This window comes from Hypanus sabinus, chromosome 22 (genome assembly GCF_030144855.1).
Source record: "Hypanus sabinus isolate sHypSab1 chromosome 22, sHypSab1.hap1, whole genome shotgun sequence".
Lineage (NCBI taxonomy): Eukaryota > Metazoa > Chordata > Chondrichthyes > Myliobatiformes > Dasyatidae > Hypanus > Hypanus sabinus.
In genome coordinates, this window is record NC_082727.1 from 21573542 (window position 1) to 21592678 (window position 19137).

At 43.8% G+C, this 19137-nt stretch overlaps 1 protein-coding gene across 1 annotated transcript in view; it reads left to right on the forward strand.

Moving 5' to 3' along the window:
• The window catches only part of rrp12 (ribosomal RNA processing 12 homolog), a 50670-nt gene that overhangs the window by 9657 nt on the left and 21876 nt on the right, over positions 1-19137 (forward strand). The window contains exons 6-20 of the mRNA XM_059947260.1: positions 291-407; positions 675-813; positions 3273-3400; positions 4635-4733; positions 4858-4949; positions 5332-5443; positions 6414-6514; positions 7094-7208; positions 8281-8423; positions 11501-11622; positions 15153-15217; positions 15973-16135; positions 17678-17832; positions 17991-18058; positions 18602-18695. Of these exons, the coding sequence (XP_059803243.1) occupies positions 291-407; positions 675-813; positions 3273-3400; positions 4635-4733; positions 4858-4949; positions 5332-5443; positions 6414-6514; positions 7094-7208; positions 8281-8423; positions 11501-11622; positions 15153-15217; positions 15973-16135; positions 17678-17832; positions 17991-18058; positions 18602-18695 (1713 nt within the window). The remainder of the gene's footprint in view (positions 1-290; positions 408-674; positions 814-3272; positions 3401-4634; positions 4734-4857; positions 4950-5331; positions 5444-6413; positions 6515-7093; positions 7209-8280; positions 8424-11500; positions 11623-15152; positions 15218-15972; positions 16136-17677; positions 17833-17990; positions 18059-18601; positions 18696-19137) is intronic.

Here is a 19137-nt window from a genome sequence, read left to right on the forward strand (position 1 = left end):
GTCACTGGTGGTAAAGCATGACTTTCTACCATCAGGGCTTGGGTCTCTTGGTAGCAGAGCTATTCCATTGTCAGGTTAAGTGAAAGGGTTTTTCTCTGGGAGATGCAGGTGATTGATGTGCAGTGTGAGTCCTGGTACTGGACACGAGGCTCCTACTGTTGTGCAATCACATCCTGTTTGTGCGCATGAGGGACTAGAACGGAGCGCTGAGAGGGCAACTGGTGTGCAGCGGTTGGTCGGGAATTTGTCAGTGTACTCTGGTGATGTGTCTTTGTCTCATTGACTGGCAGACAGTCTCCTGCCTCTCCACTCTGCTGCGCCGACAAGATCTGGAGATGTGGAGCTTCCCTTCAACCCTCCAAGTTTACCACGGTCTACTCAGCTTCGCAATACACGTGAAACCAAAGGTGAGGGGCCAGTCGGGGTGTGAGGTGCTGATGTATCCAACTGGTGGGGTATTAGGTTAAGGGTGGGGGAAGGGTCTTCATCAAAGGGGTAATCAGGAACACATGATTAGCCTGAGGCTGGGGTATTTGGTGGAGAGGACTGGGGTATTGATGGCTTGCCATCGGGGAAGGTGGCAGGTGACAAAGAGTGCTCTGCAGTGAAGGGAGTGACGCAAACTGGTGTGAAATCTAGGCCTTGATTGATTGTGTTTCCTTTCCTCTGCCCAGGTTCGAAAGGAGGCCCAACGGGGGATCTGTTCCATCCTCAAGGGAAGTGACTTCATGTTTGGAGATACATCTCCATCCCTTCACCCAGCTGCCCAGTCAACAGCCAAGTTCTGCATCCAGGAAATTGAGAAGTGTGGAGGTGAGTACAGGTTTCCCCCGCAATCCGAAGGTAGAGCATTCCTATGAAACTTTAATCTGAAATGTCGTAAAGTGAAGAAGCAATTACCATTATATTTATATGGGAAAATCTTTTGAGCGTTCCCAGACCCAAAAAAAACCTACCAAATCAAAGCAAACAACACAGAAAACCTAAAATAATACTAACATATAGTAAAAGCAGGAATGTTTTAATAAATTTACACCCTATATGAAGTAGAAATATTGTAGGTACAGTGTAGTTTCACTTATCAAACTCGGGAAGGCAGTGAACCAAAATCGATTTGGAGGAAAAAATCAGCACGTACACGCATGCGTACGCAGGTGCATACACGCGTGCGCAAACAACGGCCTGCACAAGGCTTCACGGTCATTGTATTCTTTCTCGGGGTAAACACATGTATAAAGCTGGTGACTTTTCGTAAAAGTGAAAATCCTCTTTGGTTAGCGAAAACAGGTACTAATGTAAGTCTTTCGTAACAGCGAGTTGTCGTAAATCAAACATATGAAAAGTGGGGGCCACCTGTATAAGGGGAGGTTATAGGGTCACAGAGCATGGAAACGGCATTTAGTCGAAATGGTCACTGCTGACTAAGATATCCCCCGTTCAGCTGAATACCATTTGCCCAAATCTTTCTAAACCTTTCCAATTTGTATTCTTGTCCAATGTGTTTTAAAAGTTGATATTGTACCTCCAGTTATGTGGGTTGTCTCAGAGAGTAGTCCTGGGGAGATGATTGCTGGTTGGATGCATCTTGGGCTGGGTGGGTTAGAGAGCGAGTGTTCAACATTTGCTGTTAGGGTGGGGAGTGGTCTCACAGGGTCAGTCTTGGTGTGGAAAGGCTGTATTGAAAGCCTCCCGGTTGGTGGGCCAGTTGTAAGTGGGAGGTACTATGTGGTTCCCAACCTTTTTTTTTATACCACGGACCTCTTGGTTAATGGTAGCAGTATATGACAAAAAAGGTTGGAAGCCCTGTGCTGTACTGGAACTCCAGGATCAAGCAGCATTTGCGGGGCAAATAGATGATCAACATTTTGGACTAAATTCTTCATCCTCACCCCATGTCAGATTTTTACTCCAGGTTCCAGCATCTGCAGTCTCTGTGTCTGCAGGTCAGAAGGTCAGAGTGGAGCTGGTCTTGAGGCACTTGCTAGAAGTGAGTGGTTATCTGGGTTGGGAAGAGGAGAGTTTTGGTGCGCTGAAGAAGCAGTGTAAAGCTGGAAGTAGATTGTTAGTAACTGCCGGAGGGAAAAGTAACTTCCAGACTGTGGGGAATTTTCAGAATGAGCATGCCACTGTAAGGTGCGAGGCAAGATCTGGGATCCTTGGTGTCAACAGAAGTTAATTGGAAATGGAAAAAGAATCATGTCAGTGTTTGCTTCAAGTGAGACCTTTGGAGTTTGTAGTGAATGAAGGAAAATAAAATGCTTGGGAAAGAAATTAACAGAGCAAAGCAGGAGTATGAAATGGCCTTGGCAAGCAGGATAAGCAAGAGGATATCTAGGGGGGAAAGTAGATCCCTCTGGGACCAAAAGGAACTGTGGATAGGAGAGATATCCTAAATTAATGCTACTCAGGGATCAAGATTGAGACCACTTGGAATTGGATGAGAATGGAGGTGGACTGATTAGTAATTTTGCTGGTGACACAAGTATTGGTGGAGTAGTAGTGAAAATAGTTGTGAAAGGATTCAGAGGGTCTTAAATCAGTTGAAATGTTTGGTGGAGTGGTGGCAGATGGAATTTAATCTGGATTACTGTGGGTTAACATATTTTGGGTTGTTAAATGTAGAATATATTCAGTAACCTGCAGTGAGTTCAAGGGTACTGCTGTACAGACAGGCCTCGGTGTACATTTGCAGCTCTGAAAATGACGCCACAGGTGAATAGGTTAGATTCACCAGGATGTTACCTGGAATGGTGGGCTTCACTTATGCAAAGAGATTGGATAGGATAATTTTAGTCTCACTGAAACAGAAAACTGAGAGATGACCTTCTAGAGATTATTAAAATTATGAGAGGTATTAATAGGTCAGTGATTTTCCTAGGATGGGACCTCAAAAATTGAGCATAGGTTAAAGATAGAGCAGAAAAATTTAAACAGCAATCTTGGGCAATTTTTTTCCATGTTCGAGGTTGGTGGTTTATTGAACAAGCAGCCTGAGTAAGTGTAGAGGGAAATGTAGTAACATTGTTTATAAGACACTGGACAGTTATATGGATAGGAAAGGAAAAGAGGGATATGTGGGCAAATGAGATTTGCCTGGATAGGAATGGCCCTTTGTTGTACAACTATGACTACAATACTGGTTTCACAATGGGCAGATGGTTTCTTAAAGGAAGAATTTTGCCACAGTTTCTGGACAAATCACTTGTAGGAGGAACTGAGATGATTAAATGCACCACATGTTTGTTCCATTATGTCCCTTTTGTTCCCTGCAGGCAGTACAGAGAATGCTACCACACTGCACGTGTTGTGTTTGCTGAAAGAAGTCCTTCCATGTTTCCCTGTTAGTTGTGTGAAGTCATGCTGTGAGACTCTACTGCGAGTTATGACACTCAGCAATGTGGTAAGGGGCAAAATTCAGCTCGTGGCCCAACATGAGCCAACAGTGAAAACTCATTGTGGCTTGGAAGGGGATGGGCATTTGTTCCAAGGAATCTGTGCATGTTTCTCCACACTGTCCTTGGGTCATGATATAAATTCAGGAGTTTATCCAGATCTTTATTGAATCTTCTGTTGCTACATCAGGCAGTGCACTCCATGAACCTTGCTATATGTTTTCTCCTGTCACTGAGAACAGTTTCCCTTTCGTAACTCCAGTTAATCCCTTCATGATTGATGTGTCTCTATTAACTCTCCTCTTTACCTTCTCTTTTTCAAGGAGAATAACCCTGTTCCCTATGTCTCTCTACGTGACCCATCCTTGTAGTCATTGCATATGAAGGAAGACTGCACTCGTTTCAGTCATTTCTGTGATGCCCTACGCCTGCTCGAAAAATTTTTTTTACCTTCAAGGATTTAAACAATTCCTTTAGAAAATCCACATTCTGCATTCACCGTGCTTCTAGGGTTGATGTTTGAGTTCATAAACGCGCTGCCAAATCAAGCTGTTCTTCATGCTCCTCCTATCTTTTGGCTTTGTTTTAAATCTGTTGCCTGTCCTTCATCCTCCTCTAATTAAATTTTTCTTTCTATATTGGTCCATCTGAACATACACCTAATCGATAATAATTTCTTCAAGAAAAGCCACAAGCTTCTAGTTTGTCTGCATTGTTATCCCTCACCTTACAACCAAAATCTTCTCTACACTCTCCACACGTCTTTTACATCCTTCCTCAAATGGTGCTTTTGTAATTTGTTTACATGCATAGAATACCATATGCTGTATTTTTGTATTGCCTTGCCACCTAGATCCTTCTGTCCCTGCACAATCTTTAAAGCATTTTATTTCATCTATATTGTCTCTTTACCGAATTGTCTCACCTCACACGGCCTTTAAACAACCAGACATTTTGAAGACGATTCGCCTGCTCTACCTGCCTTATGTTGTGGTGTCATGGGATGCTTGTTTGCAATAGGAAGGATATTCTCAGTAATTGAGGGCACTTTCTCACTTAGCGAGCTTTGTGAAAAGGGCTAGTGATTGTTGGATTCTAGCTGAAGTGGTCCTAGCACCACAAGGAACCCAAGGCATTCCACAGAAATGGTCACAAGCTCTTCCTTTGGGGAGACTGCCATTGCTAACTCTTCAATGACAAAGCTGGTCCCATCTCATGCTATCTCACTCTCCTTTGCTGCAGATGGTCACCGCCTGCTCGATGCAAGCCTTTCACGGCCTCTTTGCTGCCAAACCATGCTCATCAACCTTGACAGCAGAACTCAATGCACAGATTATAACCGTGAGTGTTTGGGGATAGATTTGAGTATTGGGTGGTAGTTTTGGAGGGGATTGTGGACCAGTAAAAATAGTGTATGCAGGCGGGTCCTGAGGGGCACTTACTGAATAATCTGTTTCATCTTCAGGCTTTGTATGATTACCTGCCAAGTGTAAACGACCTGCAGCCTATGCTGGCCTGGCTCACAGTCATGGAGAAAGCTCACATCAACCTGTCCAGGTAACACACCCACATACACTGCTTGAGGGTGTGGTACCCTACTGTTCCAGGGCTGAAGCTTCTGGGGAGCAAGGCTAGGCTTAATTTGCAGTTGACTGAGAAGTTACTTTGGTGAGCTTGAGAAGCTGGGGCTTATTTTGTGGGGTTGGGAGGAGCAGGGGACTTTTTGAGGCACTGGGAAGTCGAGACGGTTTTGGGGTAGTGGAGATTATTTTGGGATTAGTGGAGGAGTGCAGTGTTATTTTTGATGGTGGTGGCAATGGGGAATTATTTTGGGTGGTATTGTGGAGCTAGTGGGCAAGTGAGTAACGTGGGTCTCATTTGGGTAACGGGAAGTGAAGTGTTTCACTCTCAGCTTGCACACTCTGGTTCCTCTCCTCAGGTTGCAGGGTTTGCTGTCTTTGGCTCACCTTCCCCGTGTATTCTCCACGGCTGTCAGTTGTCTCCTGTCTCCGCACACCCAGTTAATGTCAGCTGCAGCAGACACCATGAAGGTGAGTTGATTTGTTCTTACAGCCTTTAAGTTGTTAATGTGGGGTATAGTGAAGGAATGGGACTGAGACACGGGTGACAACAGGGAGTCACAATAGGACATGGCATAGCATCAGTAGCTTGTACTTGAATCTGAGTGTTGTGTCTGTGTGTACGCACATATATAAGTGCATATGTGGGAGGGGGCCATTAGGAAGTCCCATTGGGATAAATCCAGTGCCCCTGGAAGCTCCAGGAGTGTCTTTGAAACTTCTGGAGTTGGTACTCAGTGAGTGTCTGGGTACCACACGTACCCATTGGGAGGTACTATTGCAATACTAAAGTGGGTAACGGAGGGGGGGGGGGGGTGTATGTGAAGATGCTATGTACAGACCCAGTGTGTTCAGTTGGAAGGTTGGACTCCCTCACTGAGTGACACTGTTGTGGCACAGTGGTTATGGCAGTTGTCGGCCCATGTCTGAAAGTTCCCAGCTTGTGCTGTGTTCAGGCACAAGTTCTGAATGAGACCCACGCTTCACTTCCGAAGATTTGGAAGTGGCTGTAAGCCAGTGGAATCTGCAGCAACATTCCCATTTTGAAGCTTGTGATGTAAAGAAAGACATTCATGTTTTGGTTTTCCCTAAGGAATTCCTACAGCGAATCTCGGTGTGATTGACTTCCAACCATCTTTCTTTTGTACTAGGTACTAACTTCTACATATTTTTGTATTACTCTCCTGAATTGTGCCTTGACCCATTGAAAAGTATTGTAGGATATTAAGATGTGACCTGTTCTTATAGTCAGTGGCTGTTCCAGTTAAATTTCCAGTATTTGCTAACTCCAGTGGGTTGATGGTGGGTTTGGTGGTAATGCAGTTGAGTGTAAAGGAAAGGGAGTTTACTCTTGGAGATGATTCTTGCCAGGCTTCTGTTTGGTGTGAATATTGTCAGATGTTGGGTACTGGAGACTGACTACTAAATCTGTTGATTGCAGGTTCTGCTAAGAGAGTGTGTGACTCCATTCACCTCTGACATTGGAGTCTTTGGTTCATCCTCCCCCTCGGGACCTGCCTCCTACATATGCAAGATGTTCAGGTGAGATGTGTAGATGGGCCTGTGTTCGACTAAATTGGTAGAGGGTGCACCATGGTGTTTAAGTTCAGAAAGGAGGGCGGGACTGCAATAACAAATGGTCCAGTGTCCTCTGGAAGTGGACCAGCAAATCAGGAAAAAGACAAAATGAAAGTTTGAGTCGCATGCATTGCAAGGACACTGGAAAGAGTAAATTAACTTGGCGAAATGCAGTCCTAAGTAGGCACATGAGATTGTGATGTAGTGGAAATGTGCTCTACAAGGGACTGGGTGTTCAAGAACAATAGTGAAGTCAGGGGAGAGTGGGGAACGAGGTTGGGAGTTCTGGTTATGAAAGGTGTTGTTATCTCTCCCTGAGGGGTTGAAGGAATAAACCATCACGCTACTTAAATTGCTATTATAGTAAAATGTAATAATTGTTGGTAGGAGAAAGGGGAACCAAACTGCAGAAATTCCAAATCTAGAGGTACAAGATTTGTGGGCAGATGTTACTGGGGAGATTTTGGATACGTGTGAACTATTTGTAGGCAGTCCTTTGGTTGATTTGCTTTTCCTCATGAATTGTTGGGTGATTTCTTTCAGGGCTGTGGAGGATGGTCTAGCCTATCGGTTCTACGCAGCCTGGGCCTTTGTTCTTCAGGTTCTCAGCACATTCTTCGAGGTCATTGGCTCTCAGGCTTACCCAGCAATGAAGCAGGTGAGGAGCAGTGAACCTGGAGTAGATGGAAAGTAGGAGAATGGCTAAGGATAGTAGTAGTAGGTCACTGTTAGTCTCGATAGACCATGGATTTGCCCCTTGGAAAGTTTCCAGGGCGCAAGCCTGGGCAAGGTTTTTTTCTCAATGGAAGACCAGCAGTTGCTCAAGCCGCAGGTCTCCCCTCTCCATGCCACCAATGTTGTCCAAGGGAAGGGCATTTGGACCCATACAGCTTGGCACCGGTGTCACACAGCAATGTGTGGTTAAGTGCTTTGCTCAAGGACACACATGCAGCCTCAGCCAAGGCTCGAACTAGTGACCTTCGGATCACTAGATGAACACCTTAACCACTTGGCCATGTGCCAACACTAAGGTTAGCTGAGCAGTGAAAAGCAGGGCCCAGGGGTGGGCAGAAGGTATAAGGTGAACCCCTGGGCTTAACACAACTGGAGAGCAAGAAGTCTTGTGGTGGGCTGTTGACCTCAGTCCCTGACAGTGGGGGCCTCCAGATGGAATAGTGGTGTAATTTTTCGATTTTACATAGTATTGTAATAAATTTCTCGGTGAAAAGAGGGTGGGATTGGGACCCTATGAAGTAAGAAGGGAACTGGGGCCTCAGCAACTGGAACGGAACATGGCACATGAGCCTGGTGCCAGTTGAATGGGATTTCTGAATGACTGGTTTCTCGGGGTATTACTGCAGTGAAGCAATAGGGGGATGTGGGGATCAGGAACTACACCAAGGTAGAACATCAGCTGTGATGTAATCGAAGATTTTGAGAAGTAAGTGTTACTTATTTTTTCTGTTAATTTACATAATCTTTTTGATTTTAATTAATTTGCAATGCCTTTTACAGCTCCAGGCTTTTGCAGTTGCTGATGTGCTTTGGCATTTGGAGAACTGCCACAATGAATGAAGTGCAAGCTATGTCAAGCCAGTTAATTGCGTGTATTTGTCAGGACCCAACTCTGGCCATTGTTGTTGGTCCGCGGTTACAGGTGTTTTGACTGTTGCTGCTAGTTGTTGCCACCACTTCAGCTTTGCTGATTGTGTTTGTGTTCATGCTTTCAGTGTCTGAAGACCCTCTGTGACCTACGAGCAACTCAGCATTTCCCCTGCGTGGTGGAACTGGAGCATGCAGTGGGAATGGCAGTGGAAAAGATGGGACCGGAAACTGTGTTGCAGGCTGTTCCTCTACAGATTGATGGCACTGAGTGAGTATGACAGTGTGGGCAGATGGAAATGCACAAATGAAGTGACTCACTTTGGAAGCTCGAACTTGAAGGCAGAATACAGGATTAATGGCAGGATTCTTAGCAGTGGTGAGGAACAGAGGGATTATGGGATCCACGTCCATAGATCCCTCAAACGTTGATGAATTGTTAAAGAAGGCATATGGTGTGTTGTCTTTCATTAGTTGGGGGTTGAATTCCATGAGGTAATGTTGCAGGTCTATAAGACTGGTTAGACCTCACTTGGAGTATTGTGTTAAAGTCACCTCATTGTAGGAAGAATGTGGAAGCTTTAGAGAGGCTGCAGGGGAGATGCTGTCTCGATTACAGGAATGGGTTGAGCAAGCCAGGGCTTTTCTCTTTGGAGAGGAGGAGGGTGAGAAGTGACTTGATAGTGGTGTACAAGAGGCATAGATCAAGTGGATAGCCAGACTTTACCCCAGTGGAGATGGCTAATACAAGGAGGGGAAATAACTTCAAGGTGATTGGAGGAAAGTATAAGGGGAATGTCATTATTTTTACACTTTTTTTAAACAGAGAAGCTAGACTCTTAATTTTAAATGAAGGATTTTATCGGCTGAAGTCCATCAAGAAATTAGGTTGAAAGTTTTGGCAGTAGTTGGAGGCATAGAAAAGTACAGCACAGAAGCAGGTCCTTCAGCCTACCTAGTTTCTGCTGAACCATTTAAACTGCCTTGTCCCATAGACCTGCAGCCGGTCTGTAGCCTCCATACCCTTACCATCTATGTACCCACCCAGACTTCACTTAAACATTGAAATGGAGTTTGCATGCACTACTTACGCTAGCAGCTCGTTCTGCTCTCTCAAGACCCTCAAGGAAGAAGTTTCTCCTCATGTTCCCTTAAGCTTGTCACCTTTCACCCTTAATCCATGACTTCTAGTTGTAGTCCCGCCCAACTTAAGTGGCAAAAGCCTGCTTGTGTTTACCCTGTCTATATTCCTCATAAGTTTGTATGCCTCTATCAAATCTCCCCTCAATCTTCTGTTGTTCCAAGGAGTAAAGTTCCATCTTTCCTTACATCTAGTGGTCACAATGCCATTAGTTTCAAAGTAAATATGCAAAAAGATGGGGTCTAGTCTGTGGATTGAGATTCTAAATTGGAGAAAAGCCAATTTTGAAGAGTTCTATTTTTCCTTATAATTTAAATCCTCCAGTCTTGGCAACATCCTAGTAAATTTTCTCTGTGCTCTTTCAACCTTATTTGTATCTTTTCGGTAGCATCTCATCTCCTGTACTCAGTATTTTGATTTATAAAGGCCACTATCCCAAAAGCTTTCTTTATGACCATATCTACCTGCGATGCAACTTTCAATGAATTATGCAGTTGTATTCTCAATTTCCTTCATTCCACTGCACTCCAGTGCCCTACCATCACTATGTAAGACCTACCCTGGTTGGTTCTACCAAAGAGCAGCACCTAATAAATATTCATATATCCAGTCCCATAGAATAGCTTCCAGTATTTTTCCCACTACTGATGTCAGGCTCATTAGCCTATAATTTCTTGGTTTAATTTTAGAGCTTTTCTTAAACATGGCTGATTTATTTTCTTAATTCTTTTCTCCCATCTTTTCCCTATAACCCTTAACCCACTTACAAATCAAGAACCTATTAATCTTTGCCTTAAATACACCCAATGGCTCCATGGCTCTCTGTGGCAATGAGTTCCACAGATTTACTACCTCTAGCTAAAGAAATCCCTCCTCATCTCTGTTCTGAAGGGACAACCTTCTATTGTGAAACTGTGCTCTTTTAAGATAATCTTAGGTGCATGGTGGTTAGAGAAATAGAGGGCTATGTGGTAGGGAAATTCTAGGAAGTTTCTAGAGTAGTTTCACAATAGAGCAGTTTCATGGTCGGCACAAAAATAAACCAGGAAATTCCGTTTGATTGGGGAGCAGATTTGATGAGCTGAATGGTCTTAATTCTGTTTGTATCTTACTAATATGCAGGAGGAATTAGTTTAGATTGCCTAAGGATCTGCACCATGAAATTAAGCTGAGGAGATGCAAGGACTATATAGTGAGATGTAAGTGAATTTAGTGAGTGGGCAACATCACATAAAGGTTGACACCTGAAAGTGGATAATCAAGGTCAAGTAAGGTCTGTTAGAGACCAAAGTAATAAATTGAACAGGATTGAAAATGTGTATAGTTAACTACACGTGAGTCCTTGCTGTTGCTCTCACAGGCAAATGGGCTGATGCAACCACTAGCATTAATAGAGCCATAAAGAAATGCAACATGGAAACAATCTGGTCCATGCCAACTACGTTTCCCACTTGAGCTAGTCGATATGCCTACTTTTTACCCATATCCCCCTAAACCTTTCATATCCACATATGCTTTTTAAATTTCCAAATGCCCCCCTGCTACTTCCTTGGCAGTTTACCCTCTGAGTAGCAAAAGTTGTCCCTTAGATCCCTTTGAATCTTTCTGTTCTTGCATTAAGCCTGTGTCCTCCAGTTAATGGGGAGAACTAAGGGAGAGCAGGGATGTATAAATGAGAGTTAGCTCTGTAAAAGTGGAAAATTACCCATACTGATTAAAAATAATACAGGCTCTTAAAAGGTGCATGAGGATAGTGAATATTTATTATTTTCATTGAATCATTGAAAAATTTGTCATGGAAGGCTGTTTGGCTCGATGTTCTAGTCAAAATGTTCTACCCAGCCTGATGCCACATCTGGCCAGGATGGTCACAATTCTTCAGGGACACAGTTCCATACTTTGCCAGTGTGTTGTGGGTTTCTGCCCCTCTCTGGGTGAGAAAATTATTCCATACTTCATGTCAAATTCTTCTGCAATTGCTTAAACCTGTTTCATTTGTTTTTAAGCCCTCATATCAAGGAAGTAGAGCCTTGCTCTTTCCAGCCCTCCGACTAAGGGGATGATGGCAAAGGGCTGGAGACTGGATGAAAACTTAAGGCCAAAATTTAGACCAGCATTAATTCTCTGACTGGCGGAGCAGCCTGGGAGCTCACTTCTATCACTTGTGATTTGTTGCAGAGATTGTTTCAGTGTGTTTTCTATTTTAGAGAGCAGTTTGATTTTCCTCGGAGCTGGCTTATCCCTGTGATCCGAGACCATGTCAAGCACACGCAGCTTGCGTTCTTCAACAAGTACTTCTTGCCTTTGGCAGCAAAACTAAAGAACAGAGGTACTATGGGGAGAGGGGAATAGTGTTGGGGGGGATGAGATAGGCTGTGGTTACGATATCTAATCATGAGGGGTAAATGGGGCTGAGGATGTAGTGGACTGTGGGGTCTCTGGGGTTACAGGGACAAGGGGTGTTGTTGGAAGCATTATAGAGAAAGAGAAGCAGAAGCTCTGGGACACTGGGTGATAGGTGATTACACAGAAAATAGGAGTAGGAATAAGGTCACTCGGCCCCTCAAATTGTCCTACCATTCAGCATGATTCTGGCTGATGTATGATGGCCATTTCTCCATACCCTTCTATTCCATTACCCAACCATAACAGCTTCTCCATTGTGCTATTATAATTGCTATTATTAAATTGAAGAGGCTGGTTATGGCCATGTAGTGTTCATCCTCAAATTTTATTTAGGATTATATTGTGGCCACTATCCCCAAGAGGATCTTTAACTACAAGATTGTTTAGTCATCCTCATCACATAAGAACAAATCTAAACTAGTTAGTTCCAAGGTAAACTTTGAAATGTACTGTTCTAAAAAGCAATACCTGGTAAATTCCACAAAGTCATCTAAATACTTCTTTATGATATCCACGTCTGTTTATTTCATTCATTCAATCTTAAAATCAAAAATATCAATGACAATTGCAATTCTTGTCTAACAAGTCCCATCATGTGGGAGTCTGTAGATTCCTTCCATCAGTGGTGCCTTTACCTGCTATTCATGACTTTAACCCAAACTGATTCCATATCACTACCACAGCCTTCCTATCACCTGAGTAACACACCAGGTGCCTCTCTCCCCTTTGTCACGTTCTTCTGTTGCAGTGAATAACCTGGAAAATTGCACTGTCTTGATCACCCTGCGGACATGTTACATCACACTCTCATGTTGCTCCCCGTGTCATCAAGTCATCTACCTTATGGCAAATGTCAGATGCTTTCAGATAAATAACAGTTAGCTTTGATTTTTTTTCTTTAATTGTTTACAGTTGTAGAATTGCTTTGCTTTGTAAGTTTTTGTTTCCTTTTGCCCTGCCCCATCACACTGACTGTCACCATCTCTTTCCCTTCAGTACATTGAGCTCATGCTCCTCTATTTCCTGATCAACTGTTAAATCCAGTATCCTTGGAGCCCTCCCTCCCCATTAGTCAAAGGCCCCATTTAGCACCTGAATTATGCTGTTTCCCAGAACAAGGTTCCATCATAGTTTAGGTGAAGCCCATCCCACAGAGCACCCTCACTCCTGGTGTCACTGTCCTGTGAATCAGACCCATTTCCACCACACCGAGTTTACATGTTCACCCTTTACGATTTGCGTGTAGTTCAGGCAATAAATCAGTGATCATTACTTTCTGGTTCTGCTATTTTAGTTTTGTCCCAAACTTCTAATCTGTCAGCAGAATCTCCTTGTCTTTTCCCTGTTGTTAGTGCCTACATGGCTGTGACCACTGGAACCTCAACCTCCCATTCCAAGTTCTTCTGCAGTCCGGAAGAAATGTTCTTAACCCTGGCACCAAACAGGCAACAAGGTTTTTGGGACACTGTGTCTTTGCTGCAGAGAATGCTATCTGTTGGGATCAGAATCAGCTTTACTATCACTGTCTTATATGAAAGATTAGTTTTGCTACTACATTTATCTTTCCTTTAACTCCCATCCCACTTGAATGGCTCTCTGTGCCCTGGTAGATGCAGTTTGTACATCCTCCCTGTGGATGTTCTCTTTTGTGCACTGGGAGTAGGAATCTTGTAAGTGGTGGACAAGGGTGAAGGACTGAAGCTTCTCCGGGACTATCCTTGGGATCTTGTTCTTACCACTGTTCCACAGTCCTGTCCCTGAGTAGCTGGACGATCTGAAGCATGTGACTGACTCTAAAAATGTCATGTCCAGGTAATTCTCTCCCTTCCCTGATGTGCTGTAGTGTTTGGACCCTGAGGACCTTGAGAAGCCAACGCTTGCTAAATTAGGGTCTCTACCCAGTGGGATCCAGCAGTTCCCACGTGTTGCAGCTGCCTACTCCCACTAATTATTTGAATTTGTTTATTTTAAATCTTACCATACAAAACTTGCTTGTACAGATGTATCCCGATTAGTAACCAATCAGAGTAGGCAAAAAGAAAATAGTCACCACTCCTTTACCTGTTACAGCTGACTCAGGCTGACCAATCAACTGTCTCCCTTTGCTGCACTTCACCTTCTGAAAACTTAAGCAGGTCTCTGCTCCCCAGTTGCCCTCCTTTGTCTTCTGACACTGACAACCGATGAGCAGCGTAACGGCAGATAGAACTTAATCCTGATAAGTGTGAGTCGATGCGTTCTCTGATGACCAGTCAGGCTAGAATGTGCGCCCAGATGTGGTAGGGTTCTCTGAGAAACAGAGACCCCTTGATGTATTTATCCAAAGATCCCAGAGGCAGTAGCACAGAAGACAGGAGATTGATTAGCTGAGACATGATGTTAAGGATGATGTTACCGTGTAACTATATAAAGATTGTTAGGCCACAGCTGTGGTATTTTGTGGCAGTCCTCGTTATAAAACAGAACAGGAACAGGCGCTTTGGCTCAGAAACAAGATGTAAAATTAAATTAAGTCTCATTTGTCTGTACATGATCTATATCCCTCCATTCCCTGCATTTTCAATTGCCTGTCTAAAAGGTCTCATAAATACACTATCACATCTGCTTCCTGCAGTCCATTCCGGGCACTTGCCACTCAATGTAAAAATAAATGCACTACACATACTTAATTTAAATGCATGGCCTTTATTATTTGACGTTTCTACTGCAGGAAAGAGTTTTTATTTATCTGTTTCTTTTTTTATATAAGCTTCTGTTGGGCCTCTCACCATTTTAAAAAACTTCTATCTGATCACCGCATTATATACAGGATGTGACTGTGCAAGAGAGATTACAGAGGAGATTCACCAGGATGTTCCTGGGATGGAGTATTTTAACTATCGGGACAAACTGGATTTGTTTTCTTTGGAATGATAAAGGCTGTGAGGGCAGAACTGATCAGAGGCACCCTAAACTATGAGGGGCAGAGGTGTCTGCACAGAGGGTGGAAGTTTAAGGAAGAGGGTTGGAGATTTAGATGGAATTCACCCAGAGAATGATTGAAATCTGGGATATATTGGCTGATGCAGACAGTTAAACGACACAAAATTTAAGAAGTATCTTGAGGAGCACTTGGAATGTCCGGACATGGAAGTCTCTGGGTGGAATCCTGGAAAATATATAGAATAGGTAACTCTTGGCAACACAGGCAGATTGGGTTGAAGAGCCTGTTTCTGTGCTGTGTAGCTTCGCTAGGCCATTGAGCTCGATTGGTTGAATTGCAAAGAGAAAAGGTGCACTGTCAATGAGATCTCTGCCAACCCCTAGCCTCCTCTGAGAGTAGATGCTAACCTATTAATTATTTGATTCTATATTTTCGTAGAAACATAGAAAACCTACAGCACAATATAGGCCCTTCGGCCCACAAAGCTGTACCAAACATGTCCTGACAAGTATTTCTGATTTCCTCTGCAGCTCTGGAACTTGCTGAGGCTGGACAATCCCTTGAAGCTAAAATCTACGACACTTTGCAGTGGCAGGTAAGGGCAGGTCTTCGGTGGTGAAAGTGGATTGGTAATGAACGGGTATTGGGAGATAAGTCTCTGAGGCATGCAATCGAGAGAACATTTCCAGGGGAAAGTGGGGTAATTCATTCACAGATCTGGGCCAGTGGGACACAGGTTGATGTTGAATTTTCTGATTTGATAATTAAATAATTGTTGACATCAATAAGCTGTTTGTTATATTCCGTGATGAACTTGCGCAGGTTCGCAGTGAGGCACAAGCTGAGTCCGTGAGTCAGAGGAGGAGGAGGGTGTTCTGCTGATGGACTCTGTGCTGGCTCTCAGACCTTCCCATCAGTTCCATCTCCCTCACTGCTAGTTATTTCTCTCATGTCTATGAATTCTTCCTTGGTTTTTGCATTACCTGCCCAATTTAGGTGTAATTTATTATTTAACTCAATAAATGATGGATTTATGGGGATGAGGGAGCAACCTTAGTGGTCCCAGGGAGAAGGTATATCTTGCCCAAAGCAGCACATGAGGATGGAATCCAGGTCACTGAAGCAATGTAGCAAGTTCTTTATCAGCATTTGTACTGTTTATTGCAGGAGACATCAGTACCTCTGTCAGAGTGCTGATACATAGTTATACATCCTCGGAGGGTTGATGGATCAGTATAGAATGACTGTTGGTTAGTATTAAACACATGATCTCTGCCTGTGTGTGATATGTTAAGGCCATATCAATTTGAGCCATTTAATTGGTCATTTGCATGTTTATTCTTTCTTTAGATCTGGACAATGTTGCCTGGCTTCTGTACTAAACCCACAGACACAGCAGTGGCGTTTCAAAGTGTTGCAAGGACCCTGGGTATGGCCATCAGTGACCGGCCAGACCTGCGACCAACTGTCTGTCAAGCTCTCAGAGTCCTAATCAGTAAAGGTTGCGAGAATGGTGAGTGGCAACCTGGTTCACAGCCATGGTTCAAGGTGTTCCAGGAATTGAATCTCATTTATCCCGATTTCCATCAACTGGTCTTGCTGGAAGGCGTTCCTGATCGTGGCTGTGGTCGTAGATAAAATATTTCCAAATGAGGAATTGCAATGCACCCAGAGAGCAGTGTAAGCCTTCTCATTGATCAGGAACTGCCCCTTCAGTTGAGAGCCCTCTCTGGTCAACCTGGTGTCATGGTTGGGGTCTCCAGTTGGAAATGTTAGAAACATAGAAAACCTACAGCACAATACAGGTCCTTCAGCCCACAAAGCTGTGCTGAACGTGTCCTTGGCTTAGAAATTACCTAGGGTTACCCATAGCCCTCTATTTTACTAAGCTCCATGTATCTATCCAGGAGTCTCTTAAAAGACCCTATCGTATCCGCCTCCACTACTGTTGCCGACAGCCCATTCCATGCACTCACCACTCTGCGTAAAAAAAAAAACTTATCCCTGACATCCCCTCTGTACCTACTTCCAAGCACATTAAAACTGTGCCGTCTCATGCTAGCCATTTCAGCCCTGGGAAAAAGCCTCTGACCACATGATTAATGCCTCTCATCATCTTATACACCTCTATCAGGTAACCTCTTATCCTCCGTTGCTCCAAGGAGAAAAGGTCGAGTTCACTGAACCCATTCTTATAGGACATGCTCCCCAATCCAGGCAACATCCTTGTAAATCTCCTCTGCACCCTTTCTATGGTTTCCACATCCTTCCTGTAGGGAGGCAACCAGAACTGAGCACTGTATTCTAAGTGGGGTCTGTCCAGGGTCCTATATAGCTGCAACATTACCACCCTACTCCTAAACTCAATCCCACAATTGATAGAGGCCAATACACCATACGCCTTCTTAACCATAGAGTCAATCAGTGCAGCAGCTTTGAGTGTCTATGGACTCAGACCCCAAGATCCCTCTGATCCTCCACACTGCCAAGAGTCTTACCATTAATACTGTATTCTGCCATCATATTTGACCTACCAAAATGAACCACTTTACACTTATCTGGGTTGAACTCCATCTGCTACTTCTCAGCCCAGTTTTGCATCCTATCAATGTTGGGCTGTAACCTCTGACAGCCCTCCACACTATCCACAACACCCCCCAACCTTTCTGTCATCAGCAAACTTACTAACCCATCCCTCCACTTCCTCATCCAGGTCATTTATAAAAATCGCAAAGAATAAGGGTCCCAGAACAGATCCCTAAGGCACACCACTGGTGACTGATGTCCATGCAGGATATGACCCATCTATAACCACCCCTTGCCTTCTGTGGGCAAGCCAATTTTGGATCCACAAAGCCATGTCGCATTGGATCCCATGCCTCCTTACTTTCTCAATAAACATTGCATGGGATACCTTATCAAATGCGTTGCTGAAATCTACATACACTACATCTATTATTTTATAGGGATTTACTTTGGGAGGTACTGACTGTGTGTGGGACCTGAAGGATTGGTGGCCAGCAGTGAGTGAATAAGTGTCCTTTGGTTCTTGCAGATACAGACCAAGCTGAAGTGAGTCGATTTGCAAAGAATTTCCTGCCAATCCTGTTCAATGTTTACTGCACACAGCCAGAGAATGGAGAGAATCCTGCCAACCGACTCCCAGTGCTGGACACAATCAAAGCATACTTGAGCATTGCTGACCAACAGGTACGTTCAGTGTGAGAATGGTTGACTACTTTGCTGTGCTCTCAGAGTGAACTCTCTTTCTCGCTGTAGTCTGTTATAGAGTTTTGTGCAGGGGCCTCACTCTGCACTCAGTACTCAGCTATCTAACCTGTTGCATTGCAAACTCTGATATCTGGCAGCTGGTGTGTGGATTCCTGGAGAAGGCCAAAGAGAAGCTGGAGAATTCCGAGAGTTCAGAATTCACAAGGTAGAGTTTTGTTTGCAGCCTCCATGGCTTTGTTTGATTATTTTTTGAGATCTGCAAGTATGAGAGCAAAGCCAGTGTTTATCACCCATCCCTAATTGCCTTTGAGAAGGTGGCAAGGGTGAGTATCCCTCTCAGGTAGAGGTGGGCCCATTTGTGAATGTTGGAGCTGTGTAGTAACACAGGGAGGGAGTTCTGGGACCTGTCCTGGTGATTGCAGTGGGAATACTTGGGAATTTTCCAAGCATTCTCTCAAAGGAAAGATCCAGGACTAGACATGTTGTCCCTGTCACAGCGCAGACCGTACAAGTTGGGGAGGAGAGACCACTCAGACTGCACTGTTGAGTATTGTGCTTTCCATTTGACACTAGCACTGTGCATTAAGATTGGCCACATTTATTGCAGTTAACTTTGTCAGATGGTAGTTAAGATTCATGGTTAGAATGGAAGCAGCATCACCTGTAAATTCTAAATTTAAGAATCATGGTTAAAATGTTGTAATTTGTGGGTCTGATATAATGCTGTTTTACCTTTGCTTTCCAATAGATTGTCAGTAATGGATCTGCTTGTGGCGATGGCACCATTGGTTGATGAGGCCAGTATGGGTCATATATACCAGATTATTCTGTTGTTCCTGCAGGTGAGCACACATTGTTCTAAGGAACCTTGGGCGTTTTCAATGTTCAAGTCAACTATTGAGTATTTACTAATTTATTAACTTTTTTGGAGTCTTGCAATAGACTTTTCCCCATTTCTTCACTGAATTCTCCAAGTTAAAAGTCTGTTCCCTTGGTGAATAACTATGAAAAGCATTTATTTAGGACTTCACCTGTACCTTCATGGTACACGCACATATTGCCCATATCACTTTTCTCTGTATCACTGTAGGATGAGGGGCCGCCCTAAAGAAATTTATAAAGTTATGAGGGATATAGATAAGGTGAACAGCCACAGTCTCTTTCCTAGGGTATGGGAGTTTAAAACTAGAGGGCATAGGTGAAGCAAGAGGGGAAAGATTTAAAAGGGGAAACTTTCCCACACTGGGTGAAACGAGTTTCCAGAGAAAGCTGTGCAGGTGGGTA